Raw genomic sequence first — 22,142 nt, 5'->3', positions numbered from 1 at the left:
AGCGCTTTTTTTGAATCCATGCTGCTCTTTCTTCTCTGCTTAGTCGTTGACGTTTCACCAGAACGTATTGTCCTTGTACGCTTTATATGTGCTGAGAGCACACGATCTGCGGGTGCTACGTGTCTTTACACGACTTGAGTGTTATCTGATGTTGTTTGCGCCTCACGGGTCTTTTAAGTGTCTTCCGAGAAGATCACGTCTCGTCGCCCTGCTTTTCCTTTCCAGGATTTTTTTTTTTTAATAATGGAGAGATTTTCATTCTTATTGTTGTTTTAGACTAGGGGGCTTTGCCCCCTGCTCCTGTGTTTGGTTTTCCGGATACACACTTGTAAGATTTTTTTTTGTCTTTGAATTGTTGCTATTTCATTATTTTCACTTTTATTTCAGAACTGTACAAACAATATTTTTGAATCTTTCCAGTCCCAATGTGCTGAATCTTTTAAATGAGGTCCGTGAGAGACGTGTTTAATGACTTTGGAATTTCAGCACAGACAAAACGATCTTCATCATCAGCAGTTAATCCTTTTTTTTTGCAAAGTAACTGTAACAAAGGCGCTATATTGCACCCGACCCGGCACAGACTTGACACGGGAGGCACGTATAAAATGAAAACACTTTTATTTTTCTTCAGCTGGAGGGCACGTCTTCCCCGTAATCCCTCCAGCCACAACACAGTCCCAAGCGCAAATAAACCACAACAGCACCATCCTCTCCTCCACAAGCTTAGTCCAACTCTGGCTGCCGAGCGGTGGTCGCTGGCTCCCTTTTATCAGGCTCCAGGTGGTTGACTTCCGACATCCGGCTGCACTTCCAGGTGTGGCGAACCCAGTGCCCAAAGGGGGCCAGCCGCTCCTGTTGCAGCACCCCCTGGCGGCGCCTGCGGGACCCCACAGAGCTGCACAGAACCCCAATCGCCCGTGAATGGGGAGTCTGAGGCACTGCAGCAACCCAGGGGTGCTGCCATCTAGCGTCCAGGGGAAGATACTGGGCTTCCCACCCATGTCCCACTGGCAGATGTGGTGAAGGGGCGTCCCGGCCAGGCATGGGCCCCGGCCATCTGTCACAGTAACCAATAAATGCAGGTGAGGTAAACTCCGTTTTTGAAATTCTCTTGACTTAAACTTCAATGCCGTACAATATTTCCACACTTCTGATATATCGCCCGTGTCCATACATTCAATCTCTATTCGCCTTTTCTTTATTTCTCTGAGTAATAATTTCTCTTTCTTTGCACTAATGCCATCTTTACTTTCTTTTTTCTTGACCCTGTCGTTTTTTGCTGCTTTCCTATTCTGTATCTCGCTCCGCGTGTGTTTCGTGCCTACGTTTTTTTTTTTTGAGTCTTTTGAATTCCAGTTTTCATTTTCTCTAACCTGCTCTGCATGTGTTTGGCCCCTCGTTTTTTTAACCTCTTTATGACGTTTTACTTTGTTTTCTACTCTTTCTCTTTTATTTCTGACCTGGCTTTATCCTCCTTTTTTTAATCACACCTGGTCCGTGGTGATTATTTTCCCTTATTCTTGTAATAATTTCTGTTTGTTTGCGATCCTGTGATCTTTACTTTCTTTTTTTTTTTATATTTTCTAATTTTCCTACTTTCATATCCTTTAACTTTCTCCACATGTGTATCACGCCAAGGTTTTTTTTTTTTGAGCCTTTTGAATTCCACCTCTTTCATAATCTCTAACCTGCTCTGCATGTGTATAGCGCCAACGTTTGTGAACGTCTTTATGAAGTTCTACTTTGTCTTTTACTCTTTTTGTCTTTTAATTCTGAGCCCGATTGGATGTCCTTTTTTTTTTTCAATTCCACTTCTTCCGGACTGATAATTACTTTCCTTATTTTCTAAATTTACACTTTGATTATTCTTTTTCTTTTTTGTCTCTCCAGTGGTTTTGAGCCTCTTTTCTCCGTGCTACTTTCTTCTTCGCTTAGTCGTCTACGTTTCATTTATAACGTATTGTCCTTGTATGCTTTATATGCGCTGAGAGCCCTGGATCTGCGTGTGCTCAAAGCCTCCTTTACACGACTGAGTGTGTTGCTGCCTGTGCTCTTATTTATTTGTAAGTAGGACGTGTCTTGCAAGAATCTCATGTTCTACGTCATCGCGAGACGGTCCTCGCTCAATCTCTTGGCACAAAGTCTCAAGTTTAAGGTCCCCACGAGACTCTCATTGGCCAATCTGTTTCATCTCACGATTTTTTTTAAGTGTGAACATCACGTCTCGACGCCTTAATGTTTCTCTCCAGGATTTTTTTTTTTATAGTGGAGAGATGTGTGAGCTTCTCCACGTACATCTTGTCTCCCAAAAAGTGAAGAACGATGGCCTAATTTTTTATATGTTCCTGCTGGGTACAAAAAAACAGGAATCTTAGTAATATAGAAGAATGGTGATGCCATAAATATGACATTTTCTCTTAAGGGGTTACATAAAATAACAAGAAATACATTTATCATTATCCAGGTTTCCATCCAAGGAGTTTTTGCGAAAAAATATTTAGTGCTTCAAATTTTAGCTGATGGAAATGCTAATTATCGATAAAATGTTGTACATTTTTCCATTTAACTTTAGCGCATAAATTCCATATCGATACTTCAGATGTCGCAAAAACTACATTGGTAGCACTTTTTGTCGGGAAAAAAAAGGGCTTTAACGCAAATAAATGTGTCACGTCATACATTTTCATCACGTGCCATCAAAACGAGAATGGCGGAGCAGTTCGCATGGTCTGATGCAGAGACTCGTTATTTCTCGTGATGAGCCAATGCAGTAGCGGATAGGCTGGGTCTCCTGAACTCCCTCCACATCAACTGTAGTCTGGGGGTGTCTCTGAGGATGTCATCTATATATACAATTCACTAAGGCAAGACGACCATGGAAAGCACGCCAGAAGGGGCGTGGATTCACTAAGCCACCGACAAGTGAGACACCTATGGCGCACGCAGGAAGGAGCCACGCCCACCAACTCCAAGACCATTGGATACGACGACAACTCACAGAGCCACGCCCACCAACTCCAAGACCATTACTCCGCTCCTTCCGTCATGCTAGTCTGGTGATTTCTCGTTCAGTATGCGACATACACAAAATTATGGATGGAAACGGCTCAAGGGCAGATTTTTTTTCGCGATACAACAAAACTTATGCGACAGTTTGTTTTGGGGGGGATGACGTCATCACGCACACCATTTTATCGATAAAAAGCCAGTTGGATGGAAACAGGCTGGAGACAGCAAATTTCGCACGTTTTTTTTTAGGGATATTCTGTTTGTCGATAACAAAACGTCGCAAAAAACTGGATGGAAACTTGGCTATAGTGAATAATAAAATAACAGCGTCAGCTGAGAAAGGTATGAGACTCAGACACATGCTAGGTGCACATTGGACCAGGGTGCAAACTCAACTCTGACAACACCACCCAGGCTGGCACCTTATCTGTAGACTTTCAGTTTTCTTGTCTTTTTAACGCTTTGAGGGCGGATGTCGGGTAAAGTCAACATTCAGGGGCGGAAGGCGAAATAAACCCTGTAAACGTCGATAAAGCTCACCATTACGTTCTGGGTAGACCCTCTTTGCTAGGAGGACTGTGTATCCAGCAGGGGGCGCTAGCTCCCTTGTTGCAATAAGTTCTTTTTGTACCTGCGGCGTCTTCCATAACCTGAAACTATATACTGTAGATACGATATTAAAAGGCGACACCCCTCCCTCAGTGATACGGCGGTAAGAAACCACATAGGAGAAATAACTTGGCTTTCTTTAATGGCGGCTTACGCGGCACAACAGACGAAGGAAGCCATGACAAGAACCCCGTTCGGGAGTGGGGGCCCGACGTGTAGAGTCTGCCATTTTTGTCGCTGTGTTGGAAAGATTTTCCAGATCGGATGACGTTATCTCCCATTGAATTTCACGCCCACACTTTTGAAACAAAACCTTTTTGTCTTCCTGAAATTCAACCTCAGCTAGAAAACAAGAATAAACAACAACAACACTGATTCACTCTGATAACACTGGGCTACAGAAAAATGCTTTTTGTTTGCTACTGGGAACTTCAGAGCAGCTCTTCATGAAGTTTTTTGCACTGATTTCACATATGATAAGCTGGCACGTCAGGTTTTTGAGATGCACATCATTGCCATTTTGACCCTTTTGAATATCAATATAATATATCAACACGATATCTGGAGTTTGGACTCTGTCCCACCAAAATTGTTTTGATGTGTTTATTCTGAAAACAAACCAGAAGACGATACCAGAGATACGTTAAAGTATATTTAGGTCAATTTACCTCAATATATAAGTGAGGGGGCGGCACGTTGGCGCAGTGGGTAGGCCCGGGTTCACTTCCCAGGTCCTCCCTGCGTGGAGTTTGCATGTTCTCCCCGTGTCTGCGTGGGTTTCCTCCCACAGTCCAAAGACATGCAGGTGAGGTGCATTGGCCATCCTAAATTGTCCCATGTCCCCTGTGGGGTTTGTTTCCTGCTGGCTGGGATTGGCTCCAGCAGACCCCCGTGACCCTGTAGTTAGGATATAGCGGGTAGGATAATGGATGGATAAAAGTGAGGTCCGCGTGCCCAGAAATGTTGGAGGCCCTCGCTTTTGCGCTTGAACTGCACATCCGTCTCTCTCTGCAAGAACCAACCATCATTACCCATCATGCTCGGCGTGAATTTTCCCCGATATCCGTTTTCCATCACCTTTATGTTTTGATGAAATCTTTCCCTATAACTCATTGCTGACATTTCATATTGAAGACATGTGATACATTAACATTAAATGATTTCCCACACCATCCCATTTTTTAAGGCCAAGGTGGGCCGCGTGGGTTTGTGCCCAAGCATACAATGTAAGGGTGTGTGAAGGCTCACAAAGTGGGGAATTCTAGTCCTCATTTAGCCGTCCTTTACCCAAAGTGACTTCAAAAAGCAAACCATTGCAGACCCCCGTGACCCTGTAGTTAGGATATAGCAGGTTGGATAATGGATGGATGGATTACATTGTCACTTTTGTATTTATGCATAGAGTCAGAAAAGGAAAAATCTAGAGGACGGTAGTGAGACCATATGGGCTGGAGGTGGTGGCAGAGTTAAAGATGTTAAGATTTACATTGGGGGTGACGAGGATGGACAGGATTAGAAATCAGGACGTCAGAGAGGCGAGATGGCAGATGAGAGATGCTGGGTATACTGGGAGAAGGGTGCTAAGGATAGAGCTGATAGGTAAGGGGAGAAGAGGAAGGCCTAAGAGGAGGTTTATGGATGTGCTGAGGTGATGAGTGTGACAGAGCGAGATGACGAGGACAGGAAGAGATGGAACAGGATGATCTGCTGTGGTGTGACCCCTAATGGGCAGACAAAAGAAGAAGAAGAAGAAATAGATTTTACTCAAACGATGTAATGTGTATAAAATTATATAACAAATGTTATTTAATATTAGTAAATCAATGAAGTAGTTTTATGTTGAAGTGATACGATACATTAACAGTAAATTTCCCCTTGGGATTAATAAAGTATCTATCTATCTATCTATCTATCTATCTATCTATCTATCTATCTATCTATCTATCTATCTATCTATCTAAATGATTTAGCATACCATCTCATCATCTAAGGCTGAGGTGGGCCACGAGGGGTTTGCGCCCATCCCAGCATACTGTACAATGTGAGGGTGTGTTAAAGTCAAAGTGTGAAATGCTATTCCTCATTGAGCTTCCTCTACACAAAGTGACTTCAAAAAGAAAACCATTGTATTACATTTTACATATTTATGCATTGAGTCAGAAAAGGGAAGGTCTACAGGACGGCAGTGAGACCAGCTGTGTCATATGGGCTGGAGACGGTGGCACAGGAGACAGAGCTGGAGGTGGCAGAGTTAAAGATGTGAAGATTTGCATTGGGCGTGATGAGGATGGACAGGATTAGGAACGAGGACATTAGAGGGTCAGCTCAAGTTGGTCAGAGAGGCGAGATGGCGTTGGTTTGGACCTGTGCAGTGGAGAGATGCTGGGTATACTGGGAGAAGGGTGCTAAGGATAGAGCTGATAGGTAAGGGGAGAAGAGGAAAGCCTAAGAGGAGGTTTATGGATGTGCTGAGGTGATGAGTGTGACAGAGCGAGATGACGAGGACAGGAAGAGATGGAACAGGATGATCTGCTGTGGCGTCACCCCTAATGGGCAGCCAAAAGAAGAAGAAGAAATAGATTTTACTCAAACGATGTAATGTGTATAAAATTATATAACAAATGATATTTAATATTAGTAAATCAATTGAATAGTTTTCTGTTGAAGTGATGTGATACATTAACAGTAAATGATTTTCCACACCATCTCATCTTCTTAGGCCGGGGTGGGCCACGAGGGGTTTGCGCCCATCCCAGCATACTGTACAATGTGAGGGTGTAGTAAAGTCAAAGCGACTTCAAAAAGCAAACCATTGTATTACATTGTCACTTTTGTATTTGACTTCAGATATATGCATTGAGTCAAACAGCTCGGGCAGACTGCGCCTCGTTTTACGGCTCCGCATTGTTTCTGTAACGTAATACGGCCTCGCATGTGAAGCACGTCTTGAGCAAACAATACACAGGCCCGTGAAATCAGATACATTGTCATTTCCAGCACAATTGTATTTGCATGGAAAGAAGAGCTGCTTAAAAAGTGTCTTTATCCATAAATGACAGCACAATAGTGTGTCCCGTGTCAGGCCGGGCCTCCCAGGCCGTTGGCCGGCTTTGTCTCTGTCCGTCTCCAGTCCGCCCGTCCCTGTCCTCGAGCTCTTTGAGAATCGAGTTTTACAACAAGAAACGACATGCCGTTTAGAAAAGACAAGACATTACAACCCGTTTTTCTTTTCTTTCCTTCAATCATTACTATCCTGACAGGCGTTAAAATACTTTGTAGACGGGAGACAACATGTCTTGCAAGTAAAAAGAATTTCATTTGAATGGAATCTGTGGGACCGAACAGAAGAATAAAATGCAAATCCTTATTAAACTTTGGGCCTCCTTCCTAACCCTAAGCCTAACCTGTGACTCTCGATGACGTGTGAAGTTTATTATTTAATTAGTTCCATCGTCTTTCTTACTCTTGCCTCAGTCGTTTGTAAAGAAATATCTGCCATATGGTCACCAGTGCACAGAAACTCTGACTGGCACTCTGAAATGTTTTAAAAACCGATTATCGATTTGTTGATGTTTCATGATCTAAACGGAGTTCCACATTTTCATTTGGTCCTCCACACAGTTTCCAGGGTGTTGTTTTATAAAAGTTACCTCACAATTTACCTTTCCACATCGACGGCATCCCCGGGGCCGCTGAAGGACTTGCTCAGGGGGTCTCTCGGGTCGGTGCTTGTGAAGCTGGCCGTGTCCCAGTTTGACGTGTTTATGTAATGCTGAGATCTTCCTTTTCACGCGGACTGCAGGACCTGCCTCAACAAAGCAGGAATGCAGTTAGTTTGAACGTTTGGATTTATATCGCTGCTTCTGTGGAGAAAACCGAATGGTCGGAGGAAATTTTTTTTCTTACTGGGTCGGCCCTACAGATTTGCTAAATGGAAGGTGAAAAGTTTTCAAATGGAATGAGATCTGTTTTGATGAGAACCTGCCATTCAGCCTCTCTAGCACAGGTTAGATTAGGTTGGGGAGCAGGCACTGGTACAGCGCCCACCACACAACGAAACAGCTTGGGATCCCAGTTGGCAATCCCCCAAAGCAGACATGTGGTCCCATCCCACCCACCTCTCTGCCGCAGCCAGGTGTTACGTGGGTGCCCCCCTTGGCCTGGTCCAGCCTCCTGGGTCCTCAACATTGAGCTGGATCACCATCAGGGAATTGTGCCGTAACTGATGCTCCCTCACAATGCACGTCATGTGCCTCATTCAGGACTCCATGAGCAAAACCAGGATCACCCAAGGACCCTCCGAAGAGACACACGTGAAGGAGTCCTGTCTTCATCTTAGGTCACTAGATGGTCTCCATGTCTCACAAACAGGAAGCACCTGGACCTTCGTCCTTTAGCAGAGATATCTGGAACACCACACACCCCTTTATGACCTCATGACCCCCCCATTGTGTTACATGGGTGTCCCCTTGGCCTGGTCCAGTCACTCAGGTCCTCAAAAGTGAGTCGGGTCACCTTCAGGGGATCGTGCTGTAACTGATGCTACCTCACAGTGCAGGTCATGTGCCTCATTCAGGACTCTGTGAGCAACACAAAGTCACACTAGTGGTACCCAAGGACCCTCTGAAGAGACACACGTGAAGGAGTCCTGTCTTCATCTTAGGTCACTAGATGGTCTCCATGTCTCACAAACAGGAAGCACCTGGACCTTTGTCCTTTAGCAGAGATATCTGGAACACCACACACCCCTTTATGACCCCATGACCCCCCCATTGTGTTACATGGGCATCCCCTTGGCCTGGTCCAGTCACTCAGGTCGGGTCACCTTCAGGGGATCGTGATGTAACTGATGCTCGCTCACAGTGCAGGTCATGTGCCTCATTCAGGACTCTGTGAGCAACATAAAGTCACACCAGTGGTACCCAAGGACCCTCTGAAGAGACACACGTGAAGGAGTCCAGTCTTCATCTCAGGTTACTGGAGAGCGTCCATGTCTCACAAACGGGGAGCCCCAGGACTCTAAAGACTTGGACCTTCATCCTTTGGCAGAGATATCAGGAGCGCCTGTGGTATAGCGGGTCCACAGCTTGCTTGGCAAAGGCCATTTTAAATAAATAATCACCGCTCTCGCGGCAGCTTAGCGAGGGGGCGTTGGGCCATGGCAAGCCGCGGGATGAACAGCGGTATGGGCGTTTCTCACCGAGTGCACAGGTGAGGGACTGCCCACATCCGTGATTTGTTCCCGTGGCTAGTAGGCTGCTATGGCCCCTCACTCTTTAAAAGAAGCGCGAGTCGGTCGGGAAGGGAGATCAAAAAGAAATGAATGAAAGAAAAGAGAAGGAAAGAGGATGGAGGTTACAGGGAATGAGAGAGGAAGCAGGCGGTGAGAGAGAGACAAGGATCGTGTGGTGAGCGAGCGAACGAGCGCTCGTGGGCAGCTGCGTGGAAGCTGGGTGTTAGGCCGACACCCAGGCATTTGAGTTGATGTTGCCCCGCTGAGCGACCAGGTAGCGGGAGTGAACCAGGTGAAGGCGATGAGCCGCGGAGGGCCGGAAAGGCAGCGGAAGTCGGGAGACTTAGTGGTGGAGTCCCAATTGTGTGCGTCCTGGCCATTGGGTGGAAAGTAAATCTCGGGGACTGGGATGAGTGCCAGACCGAAGCCAGGGATCGGGAGGTCTCCAGTCTCGTGTGTGTGTGTGTGAGAAGAGGGCAGCTGCATTGAGAGCGTCTCACCTGTTGCAGGGCCCGTATGGGAGAAGCAGCTGAGGCGCTAACGCTAGCACAGAAGAAGCACTGGGCTTGTTGTCATCGTTGTTTTTAAAGACTGCTTACTAAGGAACGTTTTAACCTCTGGTTTTAAAGGATTGTTTTTTTTTCTTATTGTTTTTAACCTCTACGTTTTCATTTAATGGATTATTTATTTGAACTTGGAAATCACTGCACTTTATTTATTTGAACACTGTTTTGTTTTGATTTTATTTTAATAAAAGCACTTCTGCACTTTTTGTACCATCCCCTTGCTCAATTATTGCCCCCACTGACTAGCTCACTCGGTAACATTATCGACGGTGTTGGGTTCAAGGGTTCCCAAATAGCAATGGGAGTATGGAGCCAGAACCCACATCGTCACAGCGCCACACACCCCTTTCCAGTGACCTCATGAAATCTATGGTGTTACATATGCATCCCCTAAGCCTGGTCCTGTCACTCAGGTCCTCAAAAGTCCTCAGGCCCCGCCCCCTTCCCTACCCTTGAGGTCCCTCCTCCCCCTCCCTACTCTTGAGATCCCGCCTCCCCCTCCCCTCAGCCCACAGCGTGTCTCTTGGATTCACGCAAATAAATTGGTGCTGCAACCGAACTATGATACTTGGCACAATGAGAGAAGTGGCAAAATCAACCGGAATGTTCAAGTAAATTCGAGAAAATAACCAGATCTAAATCCGTCAAGTAGACAGACAGACATATGTTGGATTTTACATATACTCGGAGGCTCCGCCCCCTGCTTGCGTCGCTCACCCACCCCTGGGTTTAGTTTACAGCGGCGGTTCTCAACCTGTGGGGCGTAATAAAAAAAGGGGGCACAAAGATGTGAAAATAAAGAAAACAGGAATCGAAAATATGAGGAATACATCTATTGATCAAATAACACAAAGGGGCCTCTCCTCACCGGCTAATTCGGTTCTCGTGAATCTAAAATTTAAATACTCTTCAGAATATTTTCTTCATTTAACCTTTGGAGTGACGCTCTTCTCCGCGCTTGTTGATGCTTCACAAATGTCCGATGCTCGTTTGCGCCCAATTAAAAATGTATCCATTATGGTGAGCTTAAAAATGTTTGGTTTCTACAACATATATTCGAGTTGCTACAAACACCATCGAGTACTTAAGTCAAACAACCAGGCTGAAATTTGGCCTCGACGAGACGAAGTTCACATTTATACTAGCCAGGTGCATCTCTAGTAAATTCGGCAAAGATCGAAACTTTCCGTGAACGCGCGAGAAATAAGAAGAGGTGGGCAGTGTTGCTGTATGCGGTGTAATTTCGCTATTCGTAGGGAAATTTTAAACCTGCAGCGGTGTATCGGCAGCAAAAAATATAGGAATAAATTTTATCAGGGTTTCAAAAAAACGTTAGGGGGGCGCGATTAAAACTGTTATGAAAACTCGGGTTGCAGAGACTTAAAGGTTGTGAAACGCTGGTTTACCGGATGTACAATTTAAAGAGGTTGTGATTTTCATGGGAATTGTTACATATGCATTATTTTCACGTTTACTTTAGAATTTTTGTAAAAAAAATATTTGGAATTAACTTTTCTTTAAGATCACATTGAATTTTGATTCCGTGTTTGGACTTTGGATCGTGAGAACACCACGTATACCTGCCTGTGACTGAATATCTCTAATAAATAAAACAACTTTCTCGAATGTTTGTCCAGCTCTTTCTTCTTCGCTTTGTCGTTGACGTGTCATCTCGAATGTATAAAATTATTCTCCTGATAAAATTAATAAGAGCTGAGAGCGCAGGAAGTGTGTCTGCCAAAAGCATTCACAGGACTGAGGTTAGATGACCGTGGCCTTGTTTGAAAATAGTTGTCAGGAGGGCGTGACTTGATAGAATCTCACGTTAAAAGTCTCCGTCTCACGGGACTTCATACCGCAACAACGTTTTTGGAATCTTTTAATTTTCTCTAGCAACACGAATTAGACGATCTACAAATCTCCAACTTAAAGTTGAAATCCGAACAATATATTCGATCTCTTTTCGCTGTTCCGTTATTTCACCGAGTATTAATTTCCGTATGTTTGCACTAATGCGATCTTTACTATCATTTTTTGGAGACGTTTGAATTTTCGTTCGTCCATTATCTCTAACCTGCTCTGCATGTGTACCGCACCAACGTTTTTGAATTCTTCACGACGTTCTACTTTGTCATCTACTCTTTGTCCTTTATTTCAGGCCCCAGGCCTGGTTAAATGCTCTTTGTTGTGGGATGTATGACGCTGCTAACGTTGTGAAGTTCGGGTGAACGCACGCTAAGGAGATGCGGTCTGATCATCTGCTGCTGGTGAGCTGCATGTTCTGCTTTTCGCGCTGGGCGTTGATCATTTCAAAGACTGTACAGCAGCTGTCCTTTTGTCTCACTGCTTTGTCTCGCGTGACGTCAAAGTTTCTTCCAAGAAGGTCACGTCTCATCTCCCTCTTCACCCTCCCAAGATTTATTTTTTTTATAATAAAAAGATAAAGTGGAACCTCGGGTCATGACCGTAATTTAAAAACAAGCCCGGTGCATTCTTTAACTGCCTTCTCGGCCTTATGCGGCCAGCCCTCTCGCTCGCTCTCACGCTCTCACGCCCTCTCTCTCTCTCTCTCTGCACAGGGAGAGACTGTATGAACTGGATGGGAAACTGGCCTGTTCGTCACCCGAGTGCGTGGTCGTGAACAGATGCAAAAGTTTGCCGAACTTTTTGATCGTAACCCAATTTGTATGTGTTCCGAGACCAGAGGTTCCATTGTATATCCATCCATCCATTGTCCAACCCACTATATCCTAACTACAGGGTCACAGGGGTCTGCTGGAGCCAATCCCAGCCAACACAGGCCAGAAGGCAAGAAACAAACCCCGGGCAGGGTGCCAGCCCACTGCAGAGCACACACACACACACCAAGGACAATTTAGGATCACCAAGTCACCTAACCTGCCTGTCTTTGGACTGTGGGAGGAAACCCACGCAGACACGGGGAGAACATGCAAACTCCACGCAGGGAGGACCCGGGAAGTGAACCCTGGTCTCCTAACTGCGTGGCAGCAGCACTACCCACTGTGCCGCTGTGTCGCCCTCCTCTGTGTGTGTGTGTGTGTGTGTGTATATAAATACAGTGGTGTGAAAAACTATTTGCCCCCTTCCTGATTTCTTATTCTTTTGCATGTTTGTCACACAAAATGTTTCTGATCATCAAACACATTTAACCATTAGTCAAATATAACACAAGTAAACACAAAATGCAGTTTTTAAATGATGGTTTTTATTATTTAGGGAGAAAAAAAATCAGGAAGGGGCAAATAATTTTTCACACCACTGTATACAGTATATATATATATATATATATATATATATATATAATCTATCGAGAGAGATTAATATGCTTGAAAGGAAATAAAATAGATGGCCACTAATACAGAGTTCATTTTGATTACATTTTTAATTGCATTTTTAATCGAACAGCAGCCCTGATGATAATATCAAAAATGACACAATCCACATGCCATAGAAAAGTTGACGGACCTCCCCAAGCAACAATAAACGAGGATCTGTTTTCCATTGGATGAGCGGCCAACGTTTAGCCGAGTCACAAGTTCCTCTCTGTTTTCAGTTTTCTTTCCTTTCAGTCATTTTGATATTAATTTGAGAGGGCAGGTTGTTATTGGTTAAAGTAAACTACTCAAAAAAATGAAAGGACCACTTTGAAAACCCATCAGATCTCAATGGAAAAAAACTCCTGCCGGACATCTCTAGTGATATGGACTGATATGTGTGAGGAATGGAAGGATGGACATGAAAAGGATCAACCAACAGAGGGCTGAATTCAAAGACACCCCAAAAATCAAAAGGAAAAAATAATGGGCAGGCTGGTGAGTCCATTTGGTGGCCGAAAGTTCATTGCAGCAGGTCCAAATGGTACTCCGTAGTTTGTAGTTGTTGTAGTTTGCTTTGCTCGCCAAGCCCCCGGCCAGCACTACGCTCCAGCCACTTCACGTGTTATCCGCTCACGTTGTGAAGAGGGGGGCTGAAGCTGAACACACCCCTAGACGACGCGGTCGCTCCTCCGAAACCCCCTTTTAAACGGCAATACAATCAGAAACAAAAGCAGTTTTTTTTTTTTTTTACCTCCCCTTTGCTCAGTTAGCTGCTGCCGTGCCGTGTGATCTTCATGTCGTGCAGCGCGTCGGACGTTTAAAAGCCTGTACAGCACCTGTGCTACTCTTTGTCTTTTATTTCCGGCCCTGGGCGTAGTTAAATCTCTTGGCACAAAGTCTCATCTCGCGGGACGTGAATTCTTGATATTTTTTAGGTTATAATTTAAAAACGGAACAAGAATCTGAAAATCGAACAACGTCTCATTAAAGTTCGATAAATTCTGAAAAGAATGATACCAAACATATATGTGGAGGTTTTAAAATAAGCCTGGTGACATAAAAACGTCACCTAAAATCGTTGCACGTGTAGGCTTAGGATTTTGTATTTAGAGAGTAGATTTCTGTTCGTTTTTTCCAGCTGCTTTAATAATTTCGTTTAGTTTTCGTTTTTCGTTTCGATTATTTTAATTATTTCAGTTTACGAGAATGTTTTTTTTAATAATAGTTTCAGTTTTGATTTTAGTTTTCGTTAACTATAATTGCCTTGAGAGGTTCTTCCCGTGAGTGGAGTCGCCACCTTCAATGTTTGCGTTTCTCTTGGTCACACAGGGAGCATCACAATGAGCAGCGCAAGGACATGAGCAGCTGGCAGCAGTGGTGGCTCGGCAGGCAGAGATCTTTCAGGCGCTTCAAGGACGACAGCCACGAGGTGTTTTCTGCTCTCGTACTGTGGAGGAAGGACATTCATGTTATCGAGGGTGAGTGAGCACATTCGGGGAGACGATCTCCACATGTTTTACCATTTACACATTACGTGACGTTTTTGTTTCATATTAATATTTGTACGTTGTTTTTATAAAAGTGTACGGTCCATTGGAATAAGAATAACTTGCACTAGAATTTAATTTTGTCCCCACAATGCCAGTGTCGATTCCCGGTGATTATTGTGTATCCGTGTCCCTTGTTCCACCAGGTAAATTTGGCACCGGCATCCAGTCCTACTTCTCTTTCCTGCGCTTCCTGGTTGTGCTCAATCTGGTGATGTTTCTGATGTTGTTTTGTTTTGTCACCCTTCCTGTCATCATTTCCGACTACGAAGTGGCCAACAGCACAATGCTGAACGTGACTGGTAAGCGAACCTCTAGTGTAGTGTTTCCATTTCAGGTGAATGAATTGAGTCGGGTCTCTTAATGGGGTGGACAGACGAGATCAGCCAGGAGTCCCCGTGGACTGTGATGTTTGTCGATGGCGTTGTGATCTGTGGTGAGAGTTGGAGATGCGAGAGGAGAGGAATGATGGACCACCAGGACAGAATACATGTGTGTGAATGAGAGGGAGGTCAGTGGAATGGTGAGGATGCAGGGAGGTGGAGGAGTTCAAATACTTGGGATCAACAGTACAGAGTAACGGGGAGTGAGGAAGAGAAGAGAAGAAGAGAGTGCAGGCAGGGTGGAGAAGAGCGTCAGGAGTGATTTGTGACAGACGGGTATCAGCAAGAGTGACAGGAAAGGTCTACTGGACGGTAGTGAGACCAGCTGTGTTATATGGGCTGGTGATGGTGGCACAGGAGACAGAGCTGGAGGTGGCAGAGTTTAATATGCTAAGATTTGCATTGGGGGTGACGAGGATGGACAGGATTAGAAACGAGGACATTAGAGGGTCAGCTCACGTTGGTCAGAGAGGCGAGATGGCAGAGGAGAGATGAGGGGTATACTGGGAGAAGGGTGCTAAGGATAGAGCTGATAGGTAAGGAGAGAAGAGGAAGGCCTAACAGGAGGTTTATGGATGTGCTGAGGTGATGGGTGTGACAGAACAAGATGGAGAGGACAGGAAGAGATGGAACAGGATGATCTGCTGTGGTGTGACCCCTAATGGGCAGACAAAAGAAGAAGAAGAAATAGATTTTACTCAAGCGATGTAATGTGTATAAAATTATATAACAAATGATATTTAATATTAGTAAATTAATGAAGTAGTTTTCAGTTGAAGTGATATGATACATTAACAGTAAATGATCTAGCATACCATCTCATCATCTAAGGCCAAGGTGGGCCACGAGGAGTTTGCGCCCATCCCAGCATACTGTACGATGTGAGGGTGTGTTAAAGTCAAAGTGTGAAATGCTATTCCTCATTGAGCTTCCTCTACCCAAAGTGACCTCAAAAAGCAAACCATTGTATTACATTGTCACTTTTGTATTTATGCATTGAGTCAGAAAAGGGAAGGTCTACAGGACGGCAGTGAGACCAGCTGTGTTATATGAGCTGGTGATGGTGGCACAGGAGACAGAGCTGGAGGTGGCAGAGTTTAATATGCTAAGATTTACATTGGGGGTGACGAGGATGGACAGGATTAGGAACGAGAACATTAGAGGGTCAGCTCACGTTGGTCAGAGAGGCGAGATGGCGTTGGTTTAGACCTGTGCAGAGGAGACATGAGGGGTACACTGGGAGATGGGTGCTAAGGATAGAGCTGGCAGGTAAGAGGAGAAGAGGAAGGCCTAAGAGAAGGTTTATGAATGAGCTGAGGTGATGGGTGTGACAGAGCAAGATGGAGAGGACGTGTTTTCCTCTTCTTTTGTGCTTTAATGGCACCAATTCCCATGTGAGGGAGTCTTGACTGTAATACATTGGGTCGCACTGCGGGCGTTTGGTTCTGTTAAATCAAATGCTGTAAAATTATAGCGAAAGCATAAGAATGGCAGCTTGTTTGTCACTTGATACGTGATATGTGGCTAGTTATTCTTCTTGAGGCTCATCTGCATTTTGTTCTTGTTTGTTTTTGTGCAGCCTCATTTAATTGTTCAGCTTACCCGAGCACATTGCGGCAAGGCCTGGTGTTGTTCCATCAGTACATTATTGATGCCCTTTCAGGAACGGTATGTATGTCCCTAAAAGGAGAAATGAAAAATTGTCTGTCTTATGTAATCCTTTTGCTTGCCTTATATAAGTGGTGAAGTATTGAACACGTGCACGTTTTTATCAGGAAATGTATTTCTAATGGGGCTGTTGACGTGAAATTGACACCAGACGTCGCTGACAACCCAAGTAATCCACACGTCCAAAGAAATCAAACCAAAGGAGTCCATAAATGAAGTTATGTGTAATAAAGTGGAATGTCACTGGGAAGAATCATTGAACACATGAAGAAAAGGAGCCGAAAAAGCAGCTGACGTCTGTCAGTCCTGATAGCCCCCTTATCACTACACATGAATATCAGCTGGCTTAGTCCTAATTGATGGGCCATCATCACCAAGGTGTCACACAGGAAGCATTTCATGATGGGTAAAAGCAAAGAGCTCTGAAGACCTTCACAAACACACTGATGGCATTGGTCACAGACGTAGTCCTAGACCTCTGAATGTTCCGGTGATAATCCAGAAGTGGAAAGAACATCAGTTCACCATAAAGGAGCCACGACCAGCTGCTCCTCGACAAGATTTCTGACAGAGGAGCCCAGAGAAGAATCAGAAGAGTCGAGGAGCTTCAGAAAGACCTGGAATTAGGAGGTCCAATAAGTGATGCACTCCACCACCGTGGCCTCTATGTACGCTCACCTCCCCACGCAAGACTCCACTGCTGAAGAGACAGCACGTTGAAGCTCATTGAAAGTCTGCTGCACAACATTTGGACAAGCCAGTGAAATAACTGGGAGACTAGAGTCGGGTCAGAGGAGAGCAGAAGTGAACTCTTTGGTTGTCTTTGGAGGAGAAATGGCCCCGCACATCATCACCCCAAAAAACACCAACACCGACAGTGAAGTTTGGAGGTCGGGAACATCAGGGTGTGAGGCTGGCAGACTTCATAGGATTGAAGGAAGGATGAATGGAGAAATGTAGCGGGACATTCTTGATAAGAATCTGCTGACATCTACCAGGATGCTGAAGATGAAACGAGGGCGGACATTTCAGCACGACAGACAGCCAAGGAAACTCTCCGTTGGTTTCTGCTAGAATGGCCCAGTCAGTCAGTCACCCGACTTGAATCCAATTGAAAAATCGATGGAAAGAACTGAAGATCAGAGTTCATAGAAGAGTCCATCCGGAGCCTTCCAGATTTGAAGACGGTTTGGGCCCAAATCCCACCTGAGCAATGCGTGCAACTCGTTTCTCCATTCAGGAGGCATCTTGAAGCTGTCACCACCAACAAAGGCTTTTCTACTAAGTGTAGTGAGAAGACAACTAAAATATGCAAGCGTTTGAGGGAACGCTTTGAGGGTTTGAATACACAACGGGTGGTCGGAAAATCGAGAGTACACCTTATGAGAAGGATTTAGGAGTCATAGTAGACTCTAAGCTACCAACTTCCCAACAGTGTTCAGAAGCCATTAAGAAGGCTAACAGAATGTCAGGTTATGTAGCGCCTTGATGTGTGGAGTACAAGTCCCAGGAGGTTCTGCTCAACCTTTATAACACACTGGTGAGGCCTCATCTTGAGTACTGTGTCCAGCTTTGGTCTCCAGGCTACAAAAAGGACATAACAGCACTAGAAATGGTCCAGAGAAGAGCAACTAGGCTGATTCCAGGTCTACAGGGGTTGAATTACGAGGAAAGATTAAAAGAGCTGAGCCTTTACAGTTTAAGCAAAAGAAGATTAAGAGGTGACCTGATTGAAGTGTTTAAAATGATGAAGGGAATTAGTGCAGTGGATCGAGACTTGTATTTTAAAATGAGCTCATCAAGAACACGGGGACACAGTTGGAAGGTTAAGGTTAAATTTCACACAAACATTAGGAAGTTTTTCTTTACACAAAGAACGACAGACACTTGGAATAAGCGACCAAGTAATGTGATAGACAGTAAGACGTTAGGGACTTTCAAAACTCGACTTGATGTTTTCTTGGAGGAAACAAGTGGAGAGGACTGGCGAGCTTTGTTGGGCTGAATGGCCTGTTCTCGTCTAGATTGTTCTAATGTACAACTCTCTGACTTCTAATGTACAACTCGGACCCCTTCTTCAATACATTTCAGTAAGCGTGTTCAGTGTTTATCTTCCACTTTATAACACAACTTCATTTATGATTTCTGTGTATGTGTGGATTACTTGGTTTGTTACCGACGTCTGGTGAACATTTCACGTCAACAGCCCCATCAAGAATCTATTTACTGAGAAACACGTTGATGCGTTCATTGCTTATGTAATTGTTACTCAGTGACACCACCACCATAGGATAAAACAGCTGAGGTGCCAGTGGCTCTCGTACCGTTTCTTGAGAAGATGTTGGGCCCACTTGGCTGTTAGCAAACCAAGCGTGATTGATGGACTCAATGGCCGTTTGTCCTCTTCTTACGCTCTTAAGGAGTTTACCGTTTGACTGTCCCTTTAGTTGATCGTGGGCTGTTTTTCTGCGTGTGTACAGAGGACTCACTAAACCGTTTCTGATTCGTTTTCTCCTTCTTTCTATCGATTGCAATTTTGTAATAAAGGAGGAATAAATTATGGCAGGATTTCTCTTGGTTTCATTTTTTATCACTCAAACTCCGTGTTTCTGGCAGAGATGTGACAACTTTTTATGTCCACTGTATGGACGGAGAAGAGGGTTTGCACCAGGATTGTGCTTTAAGGTCAAAGTGGATAAAAAGATTAAGAGAATTTGTTGTCGTAGTTAGGGGAATTGCGTCAAAAAGAACGAGAAAATTGAAATGGCCAACAAACGTCCATCAAGACAGAAACGTGTAACATCATAATTAGCAGACACAGTCGATCAAACCCCACGTGAGGAAAAATCACGTCACATGTTCAGTACCAGAAAATGGTAGACTGGAAAATATTCTTTGAAGATTTTGTGGTGTTTGGATTTGTCGGGACCGCATGTTGTCTCAGTCTGTCCGGCTCTCAGAGTCTCCTGTGTTGATTCTCTCCAATCATCTCTCTTTTTGACTTTCTAGTATTACGAAGTACAGGGAAATGATTGGAATCATCCAAAGATTCAATGTTGAGATTTTGATGAATCTCGATGTTTTAGACCTCCCTGAATCCGAAAATACTATTATTGGAATTGTGGGTGTGTGTGTGTAAACATGATAACCGGAGTCGCTTTCACTTCGGTCAACCAAATCTTGCATACAGGTATCCGGTACAAACAGTAGATTTCTATCAACTTTTGGGCGATTTCCGCTAACCGGAAGTGGTACTTTACGTGAAACATTTCCCCAAAAATATAAAAAATTTGATCATTTCACATCCTACTATGGTAAAGCACCACATTCTAAGCATTTTTTGTCTCTTTGCAGTTTTTCAAAATACAACCGTTTTTCCAGATAATCACCGTTTTCCTGTTGTCGTTCAAATGGCAACACAAACGTATTTGAGAACGTTTTTTCTTTACGTAAAAAAATTTTGTGTCCAAGTAAGACATCACACACGTTACTAAAGTCTCTTGCAACTTTTGACCCAATTCCGCTTACTGAAAGTGCTAATTTACCTGAAATAAAATTATCATGGCAAATTTTTTATTCATGCAGCTGCAGAATCCGATTTATTCAACTTTACTTTTATAATAATTGTTCAATATATTATCAATTTGATTTGATTTATTGTTGATGGTTCGTTAATGAACATAATATAAAAATAGAATCCTTGTCTTACGGTTTACTCCTCGATTATCCATCCTCATATCTGAGTATACGAGAAAGTCGAGGGGAAGACAACTCCTGATTTTTATATTTTATTCCCTTTAACTTTCTTGCTCTCGATTTGGTGCTGATCACTGGTGATGGTGGTCCCAATTTTAAAAAGTTCTTTACCCGAAGTCTGACACTGCCAGTTGAAAGTTAAAGTTGTATATGAAAGCCATGGAGATTCTCTCATTTACAAGAAATTCACTCACCGTCTTGCCAAAATAACATTTTCTCGCCAGTCATCTTCTTGCAATGGACTTGTAGCTGAGACAGTTGATGCCATTTTTTATTGGCAGACATTTCTTTGTAATTTCAATATGCGTGTTACTTTTGTAATGTCCTTTGTAAGATGCTCACAATCACCAGTTTACTTTTCCAGGTTATTTTAAGAGGTTTTACTTTACAAGAAGGGCAACTGTCAGCCCCTCTGACAGTCACTTAGCGAGGACATTGAGGCCTGAACAAGTGGAACAGAATTCAGTTACTTGGGGGTTTTACTGCCCTGCCGCTCTGACTCTAATGGTTATAGCTTGATAGAGTAATATGGCACTTGTGTGGCCTTTATTTCTTTTTTCATAACATTTCTTGGTCATAATGTTCCTCTCCTAAACTTCAGAATAATTGTATTAAGTTAACATACCAGACCCCAAAAGCTTAGTGCTGTTCCTTCTGAGTCCTAATGTTGGAAGTTTTGTTGGAAGCCACCGAGGACACAGAATCACAACAAGCACAAGTCCTGCAGAGCCTCAGCACTCCTTCATTTTGACACTGCAGGGTTTCCTGGAGCAGACCTACCTGTTCTATGGCTACTACAGGATGGACAGCGTGCACTTCCCCACCATTCAGTACAGACTGCCCCTCGCCTACTTGCTGACGTCCATCGCCTGCCTCCTGCTCAGTCTCGTCTGGACTGTGAAAAGGTATTTCTGTTGTCATGGATTTCATTTTTGACATTGTTCACTTTTATATGGTAAAGAGTGACGTCATGTTGAGTGTATTCACTGGCCAAAAGTTACTTTAATATTTATAAAAGCCAATTATTCAACTATTTAGGTCAGAGTTACTAATACAGGCACATGCTGTCCTCACAAATCAGATAGATAGATATGAAAGGAGCTATCTATCTATCTATCTATCTATCTATCTATCTATCTATCTATCTATCTATCTATCTATCTATCTATCTATCTATCTATCTAATCCTGCCATCTACACTATCTATCTAATCCTGCCAACTACACTATCTATCTATCTATCCCTGCCAACTACACTATCTATCTATCTATCTATCTATCTATCTATCTATCTATCTATCTATCTATCTATCTATCTATCTATCTATCTATCTATCTATCTAATCCTGCCAACTACACTATCTATCTATCTATCTATCCCTGCCAACTACGCTATCTGTCTATCTATCCCTGCCAACTACGTTATCTATCTATCTATCTATCTATCTATCTATCTATCTATCTATCTATCTATCTATCTATCTATCTATCTATCTATCTATCTATCTATCTATCTATCTATCTATCTATCTATCTATCTCTCTATCTATCTATATATCTATCTATCTATCTATCTAATCCTGCCAACTACACTATCTATCTTATCCTGCCAACTACGCTATCTATCTATCTATCTATCTATCTATCTATCTATCTATCTATCTATCTATCTATCTATCTATCTATCTATCTATCTATCTATCTATCTATTATATAGTACCTTTCATTTCTCTCTCTCTCTCAATCTATATTATATAGTGCCTTTCACACGCTGAATTATTTTCAGAATTCCACTTCTCTGCTGTTAATTGAAAAGAAGGCCAAGTGTGCTCTGACCAGTGTGTCTGCTTTCAGATCCGTGCACGGGTTCAAGCTGAACCTCATTCAGGATGAAGATCGCTTCCAAAGTTTTTGCAACAAAATATTTGCTGGCTGGGATTTCTGCATCACAGATGAGAGAGCAGCGAGACTGAAGCACAGCAGCCTGCACTACGAGCTGAAGGTGAATTGGGGGTGTTGAGACATCACAGAGAT

At 43.6% G+C, this 22,142-nt stretch overlaps 1 protein-coding gene across 1 annotated transcript in view; it reads left to right on the top strand.

The window, feature by feature from the left end:
- Positions 1-22,142, top strand: part of nomo (nodal modulator) — a 132,627-nt gene that overhangs the window by 23,742 nt on the left and 86,743 nt on the right. The window contains exons 3-7 of the mRNA XM_039776400.1: positions 14,085-14,233; positions 14,449-14,604; positions 16,265-16,353; positions 20,869-21,014; positions 21,963-22,110. Coding sequence (XP_039632334.1) covers positions 14,085-14,233; positions 14,449-14,604; positions 16,265-16,353; positions 20,869-21,014; positions 21,963-22,110 — 688 coding nt within the window. The remainder of the gene's footprint in view (positions 1-14,084; positions 14,234-14,448; positions 14,605-16,264; positions 16,354-20,868; positions 21,015-21,962; positions 22,111-22,142) is intronic.

This window comes from Polypterus senegalus, chromosome 13 (assembly GCF_016835505.1).
Source record: "Polypterus senegalus isolate Bchr_013 chromosome 13, ASM1683550v1, whole genome shotgun sequence".
In the NCBI taxonomy this organism is placed as follows: domain Eukaryota; kingdom Metazoa; phylum Chordata; class Cladistia; order Polypteriformes; family Polypteridae; genus Polypterus; species Polypterus senegalus.
This window is presented reverse-complemented; position numbering and strand designations above follow the sequence as displayed.